Raw genomic sequence first — 13699 nt, 5'->3', positions numbered from 1 at the left:
ACCAAGGAAAGTGCAAGAGTTACAATTACAGTGTGACTTTATATAGGAAGCAGAATTTTTTTCCAGGAGGTTAAGACTTTAGCAATTTTAATAATCCACTATAATAGTAAAATACTTTTCGCTATTCTGGAAAGACACCACAAGCTTCACATTGCTTAGTTTATCTGGTAGATATTAAAAAATCATCTCTATGTAGGTTATATTTAATTCAGGTTTCTATATATTCTGACAGTCATTTATAAGTGGGACTATAAACCAAATAATAATTAAGATAGAAATACTCATCATCTACTCTCTCCCAATTCCTAGATATATTCATTCACTTATCAGTGTAACATGGTGTTAAGAGCATAACTTCTTAAACCAGAGCATAACTTCTTAAGCCATGAAAGTTCAAGTCCTGACTATAGTTATGTAAATCTGGACAAATTACTTAACTTTTCTGTGCCTTAGTTTCTTTGCCTGTAAAATAGAGATAAAAATAGTACCTACCTCATGGAAATTTGTGAGAATTGAGTCAATGACTATAAAGATCCTGGCACTTAAGAAATGTTACTATTATTATTAACATACATGTATTTGAAGCTGAGAACACAAATGTAAAAGTGACAGAATTCCTGCCCTCCAGGTGACTTAGAAAACATTCTCAAAAATCAATTAAGTTTGCAGTGAACCTAAAACTGCTCTAACAATAAAGTCTATTTTTAAAAAATCAACTAAGGAGCAACTTTACTGGCCTTAATGGAAAGAAGAAGGTTGTCCAGTAATTGGGGCACACAGTGAAGGGCTTTCAGAATGTTTTAAAATGAGAACAGAGTTCTAATTGCTGTAAGTTTGAGCCACATGGAAGCATAAAGGGCCAAAGTATCTTTTCCTTGTTTCTGGGCACTTCAGGGAGCTTTGCCTCTTTGGAAAACAATTGCTGGTTCAGAGTCTTGAAAGACTGGTAAACATCATCATCTTTCTGAAATAGGAAATTTTTTCTAGCCTAATAGCCATCATCTTTTGTCCAAAAGCGTATCGCTTGATATGACAATGAGATCCATAAGTCTGAATGTTTTATTCTTCTTCTTTTTATAATAAAATTGGAAAGAAAAACCAAAGCTATTTTTAGTGTTTACTTTCGTGTCAATGTGTCTAAATGAATTAAGTAGGTGTTCAAAGATGTGTATGTTCTTCAAGATTTAGGTTTGTAAATGTTCATTTAAGTCTAATGTGAAAACAGAATGATTTATTCTTTCTTTTTCTGAGCTGATGAATCACTTAAAAGTTTTTTGCCAAGAGAGTCTTGTATTTTCAGATGTCTTTTACTCATTCAGAAAATATTTATTTGATGTTCACAATGTACCCAGCAACATGCTAGATATTAATTTCCACTGGTAAGTTGCCTCAGTTTTCTTAATGATGATAAGACTGAACAAAGGAAATTAATCCCGTTATATCCTTGCTCCATTACGTGCAGCATTTTGGACCATGGAAGCTAACTTGAATTTAAACTAATAGTCACTTATTCTTTATCTGTTTCTAGAGAATTATTAGATGGCTGTCTCCTCTAATGATCCATGTAATGTATTGATTTTGTCTATTTTACTTAGTAGTATCTATTTTTCTATTTTGAGGGTGAGCCCGGGTTGCCTGGAGCAGTAGGACAGAATGGAATACCAGGACCAAAGGTTAGTACAAATAAAGTCAAGCAGAATCATTTGACACATGAATTGTCAGGAAATTGTAAGCTATTATTTAATACAATTTTTAACAATCTCACCGGTTGTACTTAAATGAGTATTTTGTGAATAGTATAGTATGCTACAGTATAGAACTTTGTTAGTAATGAATTAATTACATTTGTGATTCTCATTAGTATTAAATGCAGAAAAATAAATGGGATGTGATTGTCTAACATCTTTATTCTGAGATACTTAAATAACATGAGTAGGCCTATGTTTCAATCTGACTGTTGTCATTTTACCACTTAATGGGTACATAAAAACATAGGTCATGTCCATATTGCCTAAAATTTTGATATTTACATATGCTTTACTAAAGATGACATTCACTATGGCTTTTCCCCAAGATTTGGCCACCTCCAACTCTTACACAACATAACCAGTTAATCAGATGAAGGCAGATTAAAGATGTTTAAAATTTAAAAATGGATGTAGTCTGAATTACTAAATAGGGGAAAAATGTAATGAAGATTTTTTATTCCAAGTTTTCTTTGTTTCTTAAAAAAAATTGAATCAGTTAAATATAAAAAGATTGGTGACAATTTAGTTTAAATCAAGCAGGCAGCCAAATCCCAAATCCTTTGATGAGCGAACATCCCTTGAAGTACAAAACTAATGTCTAATCCCATCAGCTGTGCTGGTATGTATTCCTACCCACAGATGCCTGTCAGCTGATTTTACAGATCATTTGCTATTGACAGGCGCCTAGGACAGACCTTAAATTTATAGACCTGTCCTTTGTCCTGCAGGAGAGGAAAGAAAATATTCCTTTTGGGACTCTAGCTGTTTTCCTGTCTTCTTCTCTCTCTTTCTCCATGCTAAAACGTCAGACAATAGGAGTTAATGCTTAATGTATGTTCACAGTGCTATTCTGGTGTTGCCTAGCGACCGTCAGGATGGGTGTTGAGCAGTGAAGGTGACCAGAAATGCAGAAAGCCAAAGGGTCAGATTGAGTTCCAGAGAAAAGAGTCTTGCTTCCAAACTGACTTCTGCAGTGGGTTATAAATTAAAAAAAAAAAAAAAAAAAGATAATTGCTTTATTTCATCTTTTTTCCAAAGCAGTCTGATCTTATGGCAACATTCACTCAGGCTTTTCATAGGAAACTACATCATAATGTATATGATTTACTTTAGGACTCCTACTCTGCTGCTCCAACCTCTGTTCTTTGCTGGGTAAAGTGAAAATGAGATTCTCTTCAGGGCACCATTTTGCATTTTAGTCCTCATGCCATCCAGGTCATCATTTTGAGTAAGGACATCATTCCTAAACTCACTTCAATTCTGCCCCATTCTAGTGTCTTTCCTGAAGGTGCCTCCTAAAATATACCTGATCTGGAACATGCTGGTTACCAGAAGCTAAAGAGAGTTTATGATATTGTAAGGGGTTCAATATTAGGACTGTTTATGATCATGTTAGGGCAAGACAGATTGGGTAACTACCCTGGCAACCTAGAACCTTGAAATGATCTACAAACCAGGAAATGCTTTGAATAAAAGGATTTTCAGAAAAACATGCTAGTCCACCTTACTAACTCTGAGTTTTAGCAGAATGAAAATTGTACGCTAAGAAGCCTCTCAAGATACTGAATTGCCACACCATCATTCTCCTTAGTGCTCCAAAAGCCAGTTTCTGGATGATAATCTTCAAATACATTTCTTAGTGCTATAAAAGCAAAAAATTAAGATTACATTTGATAATTGATATTCATGCTCACATTCTCCAGGAAACTCATTTTATCATTTGTTTTCATATAGCAACTACATGTAGCCAAAATAGAAAGTGTCATGCATAACTTACCTAGTAAGTTCAATATCTTTTTTGTTTAATAAGGATCATAAAATTAGATGTTTTATGATGTGATGTCACCCAATCTCTGTCCTTTTGCTCAGGGAGAACCTGGAGAACAAGGTGAAAAGGTAAGAATGATTCTGCCTGTATTCCTCTCTCCCTACTCCCCACCAGCAGCATACCAAAGAAGTACCCAAACTAAACTGTATGCGTGAATGGATGGATGGGTGGGTAGATTAATAGGTAGGTAGGTAGGTAGATAGATATAGATATATAGATATAGATACAATGACCCCTGTGTTTTTTCAAACTGTTAATTAGTGGAAGGAGGAAATAGTGTGATTCTTATGTATAGACAAAAATTTGGGTTTAAAAAAACTTTTAAAAAATAAAGAGAAAGGTGCCGATGTACCTTCAGAACAAATATTTTAAAATGAAGAGAAAGGGAGCAAATTTAAGCATTCTGTATCAGGCTTTTAGATGGGTTTCAAAAATCCTTAGGCCTGCGAAATCTGGTCTGCCTACTATGCTACTTGCTAATGCCGTTCTAATACTTTTCCAAGCACCCGCATCTCTCTCTACTGCTTCTGATGTCACTAGGTTAAAGGGATACAGATGTTTACCTGCAGCAATTATCTGAAGGTTGCCCACAAAGAATTCCCATAAAAACCAAAAAGAGAAATAGGAAAAGCAGAGTGTTAAATTATCCTAGACTCTTTTCCTTACTTGGGCCTGTCCTGATTATTTTTAGGCTCTGATTGCATGTTATGATACTTATTTTCCTGGTTCTCATGCTACTTATTTTAATAGTGTTTGAAAAATATGCTGAGTAGGAAACTACCAAGTTACTGCATCATGCTCTTCGTAAGTGATATGGTCTTTCTGACAAATGAGTTTTATAACCTCTAATCTCAAAAGAAGTTTATCTAAAGATCAAGAAAAATTCTTGATTACAACTGTATTTTTCAACATTGTAAAGAAAACAAAAACATTAGTGGAGGGGTAGCAAAATATGTGGGTGGAAAGGGCAGTTTCCTGAGGGGGCAGTTCAGTTAAACCCTTCGCTTTGCAATTACTCTGAGCCAGTTTCCCTACTAAGAAGGTTTGTTTGTTTGTTTTGTTTTTTAATAGAGGGATTTTTGTGCAATTTTATAAAAAGCATGCAAATCAACTGCCTATCAAAGGTCCCTCATAACACATTACTAGGGCATTTATTTAGCATCCAATCAGTTCATGGTAATTAATTTGAAATTAATTAGTCACTGGGTGACTCTTTTGTATAGAATTTAGGAGGGAAAAAGAGCAGTATCAGCACCGTACCAGGCATTCATTAGAGAAAGTGTCCCAGGCTCTCGTGGCCTGCCGCAGTGTATTCATCACCATAAACAAATGCCCAAGCAGACTGACTTCATGCTTATTTGAAAGAATAAAGCAAAATACAGAGAAAAAGTGAAAGTCTCCCTTCCCAACTTCCTTTCTCCCCTCTCCCAAGAAAGTTATGATCAATAGTTTCTGTCCTATTTTGAGAAACTTTTTAAGTAATAGAAAAGTGACTGCATTCCAGCTGTGGAATATGTGAATAGTAATGCATTGGTATCATTAATAGCTTATGATGTGCCAGATACTGTCCTAGTTGCTTTCAACACAGTGTAGCACTTATTTCTTATAACTGTGTAAATTATCCTTTCCCTTACATTGCACAGGAGAAACCTGATGCAAAGAGAATCTCATTTGCCCCGTAGGTGCTGGAACTGGGCTGTCTCCCTGGCTCCAAAGTCCATAACATTTCCACATAACATATTGTAAGACTTATATTGAAGAATTCAGAATTGAAGGAAGAAAGCATGGATAATAAACGAATGCTTTATTTCCCTAATGCATTGCTCTGTAGGCAAAAAAGAGATGTCAGTGAAGGAACAGGCATGGGAAGTCTCAAAAATAACAACAAAAAAGCATAAACTATGATTTTTAAAATTTTTCTAGTAAAGCATAAAACATTCATTTCACAAATGCAAACCATGTAGGCCCAGATAAATAAATATTCAGTCCACAGATTTTGAGGGCCCTGTCATGTACTTTGAGGCCCTGGAGATTTGAGATATGCTTGAAGACAGGGCAGGATTTATACAGATGGAAAGGGAAAGAGAGGCGAGGGATCCAGGTGACAGAAATAGTATGAAGAAGGACTCAGAGGTGGTAAGGCCCATGGCATATTCAGGGAACTGTCAGAAGAAAACCTTTGTTTGAGTGGAGCTTTGAGGAGAGACAGAATTAAGGAGGCTTTAGGTGCCCAAATAAGGCATTGGAAGATAGATAAGCAAGTGTCTTCTGTTAATACTGTGGAATAGTTTAAAACTGTTCAGCCATGTTAGTTGTAGTAAAATTTCTTTTATTGATATCAGACAACTGGTCAAGTATAAATACGTTAGCTCTATAGAGCATTTGCAACAGATTTTAATATCTAGTGTTCATGAAAGAAAGCTTAAAATAATGAAAAATACTCTTTGCTTAATGTCACCAATGTATTTTACATGTGTCACTTGTTTCCCCTCCTCAGGGAGACGCTGGAGAGAACGGCCCCAAAGGTGACACAGGCGAAAAGGTACAGTTTTGTAAGATATGAAAGGGTACATATATCAGCAAGAAATTTTATTTCAAGTTATACGAAGATGGGAGATTTTTAGAGAGATGAGTGAGAGTTGCTAAATATGAAAAGGTCAGAGATCGTTCTCCAAGATTAGAAAACATTTAAGTATTTGATTTATAAAAGGTGATTACTCCACAAGCTCCTATCCACAAATTAAAACATTTTCAAAGTAAAATGATATATCAAAAATTATAGAAAATGTGTAGCTAAGTTTTCAGCAATATGGCTTTCAAGGAATTAAAACACTTATTCATGTGTAAATGGGATGCTCCCTTATACTCAGGGATATGAAAATAGAGACCTAAAGTGATGCAGTTTGTACCAGTTTCAGGAGAGAACATGTCAGAGGATTGGAATGAGATGTAAAAGTTTGATTGTAAGGCATAAGAATGATATAATGGATTTTGGGGCCTTGGGGAAAGTGTGGGAGGGGGCTGAGAATAAAAGACTACACATTGGGTGTTGTGTACACTGCTTGGGTGATGGGTGCACCAAAATCTCGGAACTCGCCACTGAAGAACTTATCCATGTAACCAGACACCCCCTGTTCCCCCCAAAACCCATTGAAATAATAATTTTAAAAAGAATAGGAAAAGAAAAGTTTGATTATAAGTTAATGTCACTTGATTAGACCCTCTAATGCAGTCTTGAAAATTTACCTCAATTCAAATTCCACTAAATCTGGATATTTTGTCAGGCTTCGTATTCTGTCCTGGGCAAAGGGTCTTTTAAAGCTTTACTAGCATTTATACTGCAGTAGCTTTGGGGCTTGTCTCCTACCTCCTCTCTTCTTATTTTTCCTCAGTCTATCATTACAGCTTTTGCTTGGATTCATACTTTATAGATACTCTGACATAGGAAGGTTGTTATACTTCACTTGTGCTATGTTTTCAGGATTAAGAAGATCTTTTAAGAAATTGAAAATCGATTAAAGTCAGATGGGTTTTAATTTAAATCAGGCTAAGTAATTGAGTGATGAAGATGTATTTATTTAACCTTACAGCTGAGACTTTGGAAATTATTCCACTTTGAAAATTATTACAGTACAGATGGATAATGGTTAGTCATAAAAACATAGCCACAAAATAAAAAGAAATTTATCTTTTTCCTTCTCATAAATATTAATATAAATATGACATGTGTGGTAGGAATGAATTAATGTCACCAAGTAGCAATTGTATTTATATTCAAAGAGTCTAGAAATTAGAGTGGGCTCTCAGTTTCTTATAGATCTGTGTTTCTCAGCCTCAGCACTATTGACATTTAGGGCCAGATAATTCTCTGCTATGGGGCCCTCAGATGTTTAGCATCATTTTTGGCCTCTACCCACAAGATCCTATAGCACCTCTGAGTTGTGACAATCAAACATGTCTCCAGGCATTGTCAAATGTTACCTGGGGGACAAAGCCACCCACCCACAGTTGAGTATCACTGCTATAGGCCCATTTTATTTATCTGCCAACTTTAAGTATCGTGCTGCAATCAAATATGGCATGAATCTGTTTAATACAAATGAGACCAATGATATACCCTGATTACTCTCAAAGTCAAAATTTGAAACCCTAAATATATAAACCTGGTGTTACATCTAACTTGCTTGTTTTTGCTTAAAAGCAGAAGTCAGTAAAGTGCCAGACCATAAATATTTTAGATTTTGTGGGCCATGTGGTCTCTGTCACAGCTACTCAACTCTGTTGTTATGGCATGAAAGCAACCATAGACAACACATAAACAAGTGAGTAGGCTGTGTTCCAATAAAACTTTATTTCTGGACACTGAAATTTTAATTTCATGTAATTTTCATGTGTCATGAAATATTATTGTTATTTTGATTCTTAAAAACCACTTTTAGCTCCTGGGTCTTGCAGGTGGCCAACTGAATTTGGCCATAGTTACCAACCTCCACTTAAAAGAAAGGAAATATTCTACACAGAGGGCAAGTGAAAAAAATTTTTTCAAGTGAAAAAAATTTATACTACATCTGAACTATGCCTATGTGGATTTATGTAGAGAATTTTATGCTTAAAAGATGTCTTTTTAAAGTTTCATTTTTGGAATGTAGGACAAAAATTGTTTCTTTAATCATATTGTAAAATTAAATTTTTTGCAATTTAATTTTACAATGGTAAAACAGCTTTTTTCTTTGAAAAGACCAAGGTCATCTCAAAGGAATACCGTTCTTATTTTATATATTAATGCAAATCATTTCCCATACTGACTCACACATAATAAACTCTCAATAAATATTAGCTTTTCTTCCCACATGGAAATTGAAATCAACTAGATTGTTTTTCTTTTTTTATCAAAAAGTTTTATTAGTCAGCTGAAATTAAGTATAAGAAATGCTTCAGTTAAAATGGAAATCATTTCTATAAACCTTCAATGGGTCTAAACAGGGGATTGTAAATAGGAATCTGTAATGTGTATAATATGTAATCCGACCTGTAGCATTTATCCCAAGAATGCTGTAATTGCAATAAAATTTTTGATGTGTTTTTTAAACATTTCCTCCTTCTGTCACATAATTTGTTTCCAGCATGTTGGAAACACTCTTCTCATGGCCTTTGTGTACAGTATGTGAAACTCATTCATCGTTTACCAAGTTTGAGATGTAAAAATTTTTAAAAATCCTTCTTTTCTGCCATTGATGTAGTAAATTACGTCATTGATTGACTTTAATAGGATTTTTTTTTTTCCTTTTGATTCAGCTCAGCGCCTTTGGATGGTAAAGTAATCTAAACCTTTCCAGACTGGTCATCTGGAAATACTGTGGAACTATAAAAACCACTAGACTGGGTTTTCTTTGTGGCCAGCAACTTCAGCACACTCTGGCCAACAATCATGGTACACCCTAGGTTTAAGAGCATAAACCTGCCAAAGACGGAGTTCAGCCATGTGTAGAGTTACCGTCGAAGGATTATGTCCCACTCTTTGGAGTGTTAACCCCACCAACAAATGTAGAAATTGATTTCTTATCTATTTTCCCCTGTGCGAAATGGGGTGTTTGTGCTGCACACTAAATGGTTTGGCCACATCACTCTACTCTTCACAATTCTGTCTGTTGATTCAAAAGCTCTGCCTTCGCTTTCTTAGCATTGCCTGTTTTTTTTTCTTTGCTCCCCTCTCCCCCATTTCCATGTCTATGTGTATTTACACTTGTCTTCATCTTCATACTTCATATCTACATAGCAAAGATGCATGTATGAAGTATGAAGTATGAAAATGCATCTTTGACTTGCATCCTCTGAGCCTTTTCAGAAGCCACATCGTCTTTAGAGCCAACCAAACTGTCTTCTTTTCATAAAAGGCCTATCCCAGTGGGCACTCCTGCACCAATCAGTGCCGGGCCTTCCCTAATTAGCACACATCATTTCCATAATTTAGAATACTGTTGCTGTCTGTCCTCCTCCCCCGACTCCTCATCATCACTTCTCTACTTTCTAATCTTACTTATTCTTCAGTGCACTATAAACTTAATTTATAAGTCATTTCCCTGGAGCAGCCTTCAGTCTCCTCTGGACTAGGTAGGTCACCTGCTATATGCTCCACAGCACTCCTTATAATTCCTTTGATAGCCATGCATTTGCGTATCGCGTCTTCTGTGCATGCATAGTGACACAGAATTTTCCAAACATGACAGTCTCTTCCTACACCAGATTTCAAAAAAAAAAAAAAAAGGAAAGAAAGAAAAAAAATAAATTATCATTCATACTTTCCATCAACAATATTTTTGCACTACATATATTAGAAAATGATCATTGTAATGCAGGACAAGGACAGGGATTGTAACTGCATTGCTTACTGTTATCTCCCAGCTCTCAGCATCTATTAATAGACATGTCTGGCACACAATTAGTGCTTGATAAGTATTTGTTGAATGAATTAACGAATGATAAAAATAAGTCACTACATTCACTTCATATATCCACATGTGCCTTATTAACACACACATATAATTATCTACTGAGTGTTGTTTTGAAAATAATCACAAACAAAAATGGAAACTATGCTTGAATGAAACATAGTAAAGTCAAATTCATTTATCTAAAATATCTTCTTATAGTATTTCCTCATCTATAACTTACCCTGTAGAAATGTTTATTTCTAAGCCAACTGACTTACGAAGCTAAGAGTGTACTTAAGACATAGTTGGGGTTTTTCCCCCTACTTTAATCCAGTATTCATTTTCACTTTGTGGGGAAGGAGGATTATAAACACACACTATTTTATTTCCACTACTTGCAGCATTATCCTTTAAAATGCTTAACTTATGACTGTCTTCCAGCAGTCATGTTACCACTTAAAAGTTGTAAAAATTCCTTGAGATTTCACAGTTCTAAGTCTTTAAAAAAGAAAAAAAAAATCACTCTTAGTTGTCCATCAAACGGAACTGCTCAGATTTCCACAAATATATTGCCCTTTCAAGAAACTGTCTTTTTCCTTCCATCCACTTTTTATGAGAACTAAATCTAGTCTTTACTCACATTAGGGATTATCTGGATGCTTTTCATTAAGATATTGAATTAAACTACAATTAATACAAGCAGCTTCCTTGTATTTACAAGTTTACTGTCCTGTTGTCAAGATGAAATAAGCCAACAATTCTTTTCTATTCCAAAAAAATAAAAAACATGGCAGTAGAATTTAGGAAGCCCCAAATTCATTCAGCTAGCTGCTTTGATATCCTTGTTTATTAAATGGAAATAATAATATCTGCCCCCTTTATTTCATGAGAGTTTTGTGAGGTTTAAATGAGACAAAGTAGGAACTTTGTAGAGTCAAAATTGCTTTTGTGAATTCAAAGATACTATTGTATAAAATATTACAAACCTGATTCCTTGATGGCTTTCACTGATACTGATGGCTTTCAGATTTAATTTAGTAGAAATAAATATTCTTTTTATTGGACATATTTATGTTGCTTCCCATTTGGAACTCAATTGGATATTAATGATTGGCAAGAGAAATTAGTCTCATTCTACAGTAAGACGGTATTAGGGTCCTCTTCTTTATGTTTAGTTACATTTTAATTTTCAACAGGAGGGATAGCAATTATAGATGTCAAAGAAACTCACATAACTATCGGTTTACTTAACATGCTAATTTGCTATTTCCTTCTCTTTCCTAAGCTTTTTTTTCCCTTCCTAAAGAATTTTACTTTTTGATCCCTGACAACTAACCTGTTTAAAAATTCTTTTTGAGATTTGTTCATTCATTCACCATATATGTATTGAGCATATCCTATGGGCCAGGGCACTGAATAAAAATAGATCCAAAATCTGCTCACATTCAACTAACTGTCTAACAGAGAGATAGACAATGAATAGGCAGGAAACATGAATAGTCAATTAGAAAGTAAGCTGCAGTGGACATGAACAGACCACGATGCTACGGAGTAAGATGTGTGCATGAGGGGCATGCGTCTGATGTGTCTAGGCTGGTTGGTGAAGGGGTCTTTGAGACAAAGCCACTTAGGCCAAGAATTGAAGAGAGAAAGTGCCAGCCATGGACAGAGGGGAGAGAAATTGAGGGAGCTGGGCAAGTGGCTCGTGTACAGAGGCCTGAGGCCTTATGTCTGTCTCTAAAAGAGATTGATGAGGAGCTTCTGGAATCTAGAACAAGGAAATGGGCCCCCGGAGCTCCTTGAGCATTTGTACAGATGAGACAGCTGAGGAAATCCCAATATGTGCCTCCCTCCTGTGGCTGTTTCTATTTTCTTGACAGTCTCAAATGACCTTTTCTTTTTCTTCTAGCGTATTCATGAGACAGAGAGGGCTAGAAGGAACTTGAAATTCTAGGCCCTTTGCTGACCTCATTTCAGAAATAAGCAACATTCGCAGCTACCCTCCATATCATTTTCCCCATTAGTTCCTATCTGCTTATTTATAACACGTTTGCTTTAGAGAAGCATTCACACTCCACGAAATCTGGCTGGAATACAGTGCCTTTTAAAAAACAGATTCTGTCTCAAGACTTTCTCTCAGAGCTCACATGTGTCCCCCTCACCCACAAGTCATCCATCATCCTGTAACTTCCTGGTGCCTAAGTTACAATGAAATAAGTTTAAAGCTGGAAAAAACATGCCTGTTGTAACTGTGACAGTGCTTCATGAGGAAAACAAACTGATCTGCTGCGTGGCTTTTTCTAACTCGACATCATTAACCTCTGACTTCATCTGTTGAACCTTGACTTGCTGAAGAGCAAAAGGGTCAGGGAACTCCCAGTAAATGATAGCTGATGGCATTAATAAATTCCAGGAATAGAGAAAGCCAAAAGTTCCATATCCCTAAATTGTAATTTATTGCTTCACAATGTATTTTTAGCACTGTATCCAGGGAAGAAATTCATATTTATGTTTATTTCACAGAATGTAATCCTTATGTATCTGCATGCGAAGTAAACTCATGTTTTTAGGAAGTGCATTGTTTATCTTGGAAATGTTGACATCTTAACAGCTGAGATATTGGTACAAAGTCTTATGGAGCATAGTTAGGCCCATTAGTCATGAGGTACCCTTTAAGTACCTGTGTTGGTAATGGCTCTCTGGGTGCTTGTGATGTTTCCTATTCCCATAACTTGTGGCATAATCTCTCCTGGGTTTCATTTTAGGGTGACCCTGGATCATCTGCTGCAGGAATTAAGGTAACTATAACCTTGCAAGTGTTTGTTGTACTCCAGGATTTACAGTTCTGATTTTTATAGGCCTCTACTTTCTCTCCCTTTTTAGCAACTTAGGTGGTTATCTCTCTGTTCCTATTCTCCTGCAATAATTGGACTTCCAAAAGCAATAGGGAATATCTGTGGGAAATTTGATGGAGGTTTAAATAAGAAGTCTTGCATTCTCTTCCCTTTCTGATTGGTTTTTATGGAAATGTGATTTATATGTGATCTATAGGTATATTTACAGCAAAAAAAAAAAAAATTAAATCAGTATGTCTAATGAGATGTAGAGTCGCAGGATAAAGGAAATAAAAGACATGTGGTTGCAGAAGGGGACTAGGCCATCCCTGTGACGGTGCCTAGAGGCCTAAAGGTTTTAGAAAATTCTTGTAAGACCATCTTTTTCATCTTCGGTTTTCTTTGGCCAGGGAGAACCTGGAGAATCTGGTCGTCCAGGGCAAAAGGTAATATCTCTATCTCTAGTGTGTTCTTACTGTCTCATATTCACCATTTTATATCCACCATCCACTGTGTAATATGAAAACAATTATTACAAAATGATGTGGTTTTCATGTTTTGCATTACAGAGTGTTATTGGTTATTTTGCATTTTAAAAGTTATTGATGATGACCATAGCACAATGTGCAAACAAACTTTATACATGTAAAAGGATGCTTTATGAAATAAAGTCTACATATACTTAGCTGTTTGAAACTAACAAAGATCAGGTGGGTTGGAATGCCAACAATTTATCTTGCATGTCTAATGGTAATCTGCATGTTTCTATATTTTTTAAAATAACTTTTTAATGGAAAAAAGTCTATAACTGGCTGTGTTGCTTTGATGTTTCTATCTAACTATCATTAAACTGTCTCA

General features: G+C 35.6%; 1 protein-coding gene across 2 annotated transcripts in view; it reads left to right on the top strand.

The window, feature by feature from the left end:
• Window positions 1–13699, top strand: part of COL25A1 (collagen type XXV alpha 1 chain) — a 506241-nt gene that overhangs the window by 414953 nt on the left and 77589 nt on the right. For both annotated transcript variants that reach the window (XM_065545315.2, XM_045392741.3), the window contains exons 13-17: window positions 1620–1673; window positions 3618–3644; window positions 6074–6118; window positions 12773–12805; window positions 13252–13287. In XM_065545315.2, the coding sequence (XP_065401387.1) occupies window positions 1620–1673; window positions 3618–3644; window positions 6074–6118; window positions 12773–12805; window positions 13252–13287 (195 nt within the window). The remainder of the gene's footprint in view (window positions 1–1619; window positions 1674–3617; window positions 3645–6073; window positions 6119–12772; window positions 12806–13251; window positions 13288–13699) is intronic.

This window comes from Macaca fascicularis, chromosome 5, assembly GCF_037993035.2.
Source record: "Macaca fascicularis isolate 582-1 chromosome 5, T2T-MFA8v1.1".
In the NCBI taxonomy this organism is placed as follows: Eukaryota; Metazoa; Chordata; class Mammalia; order Primates; family Cercopithecidae; genus Macaca; species Macaca fascicularis.
Note: the sequence above shows the minus strand (reverse complement) of the source record. Positions and strands in the feature narration are given on the sequence as shown.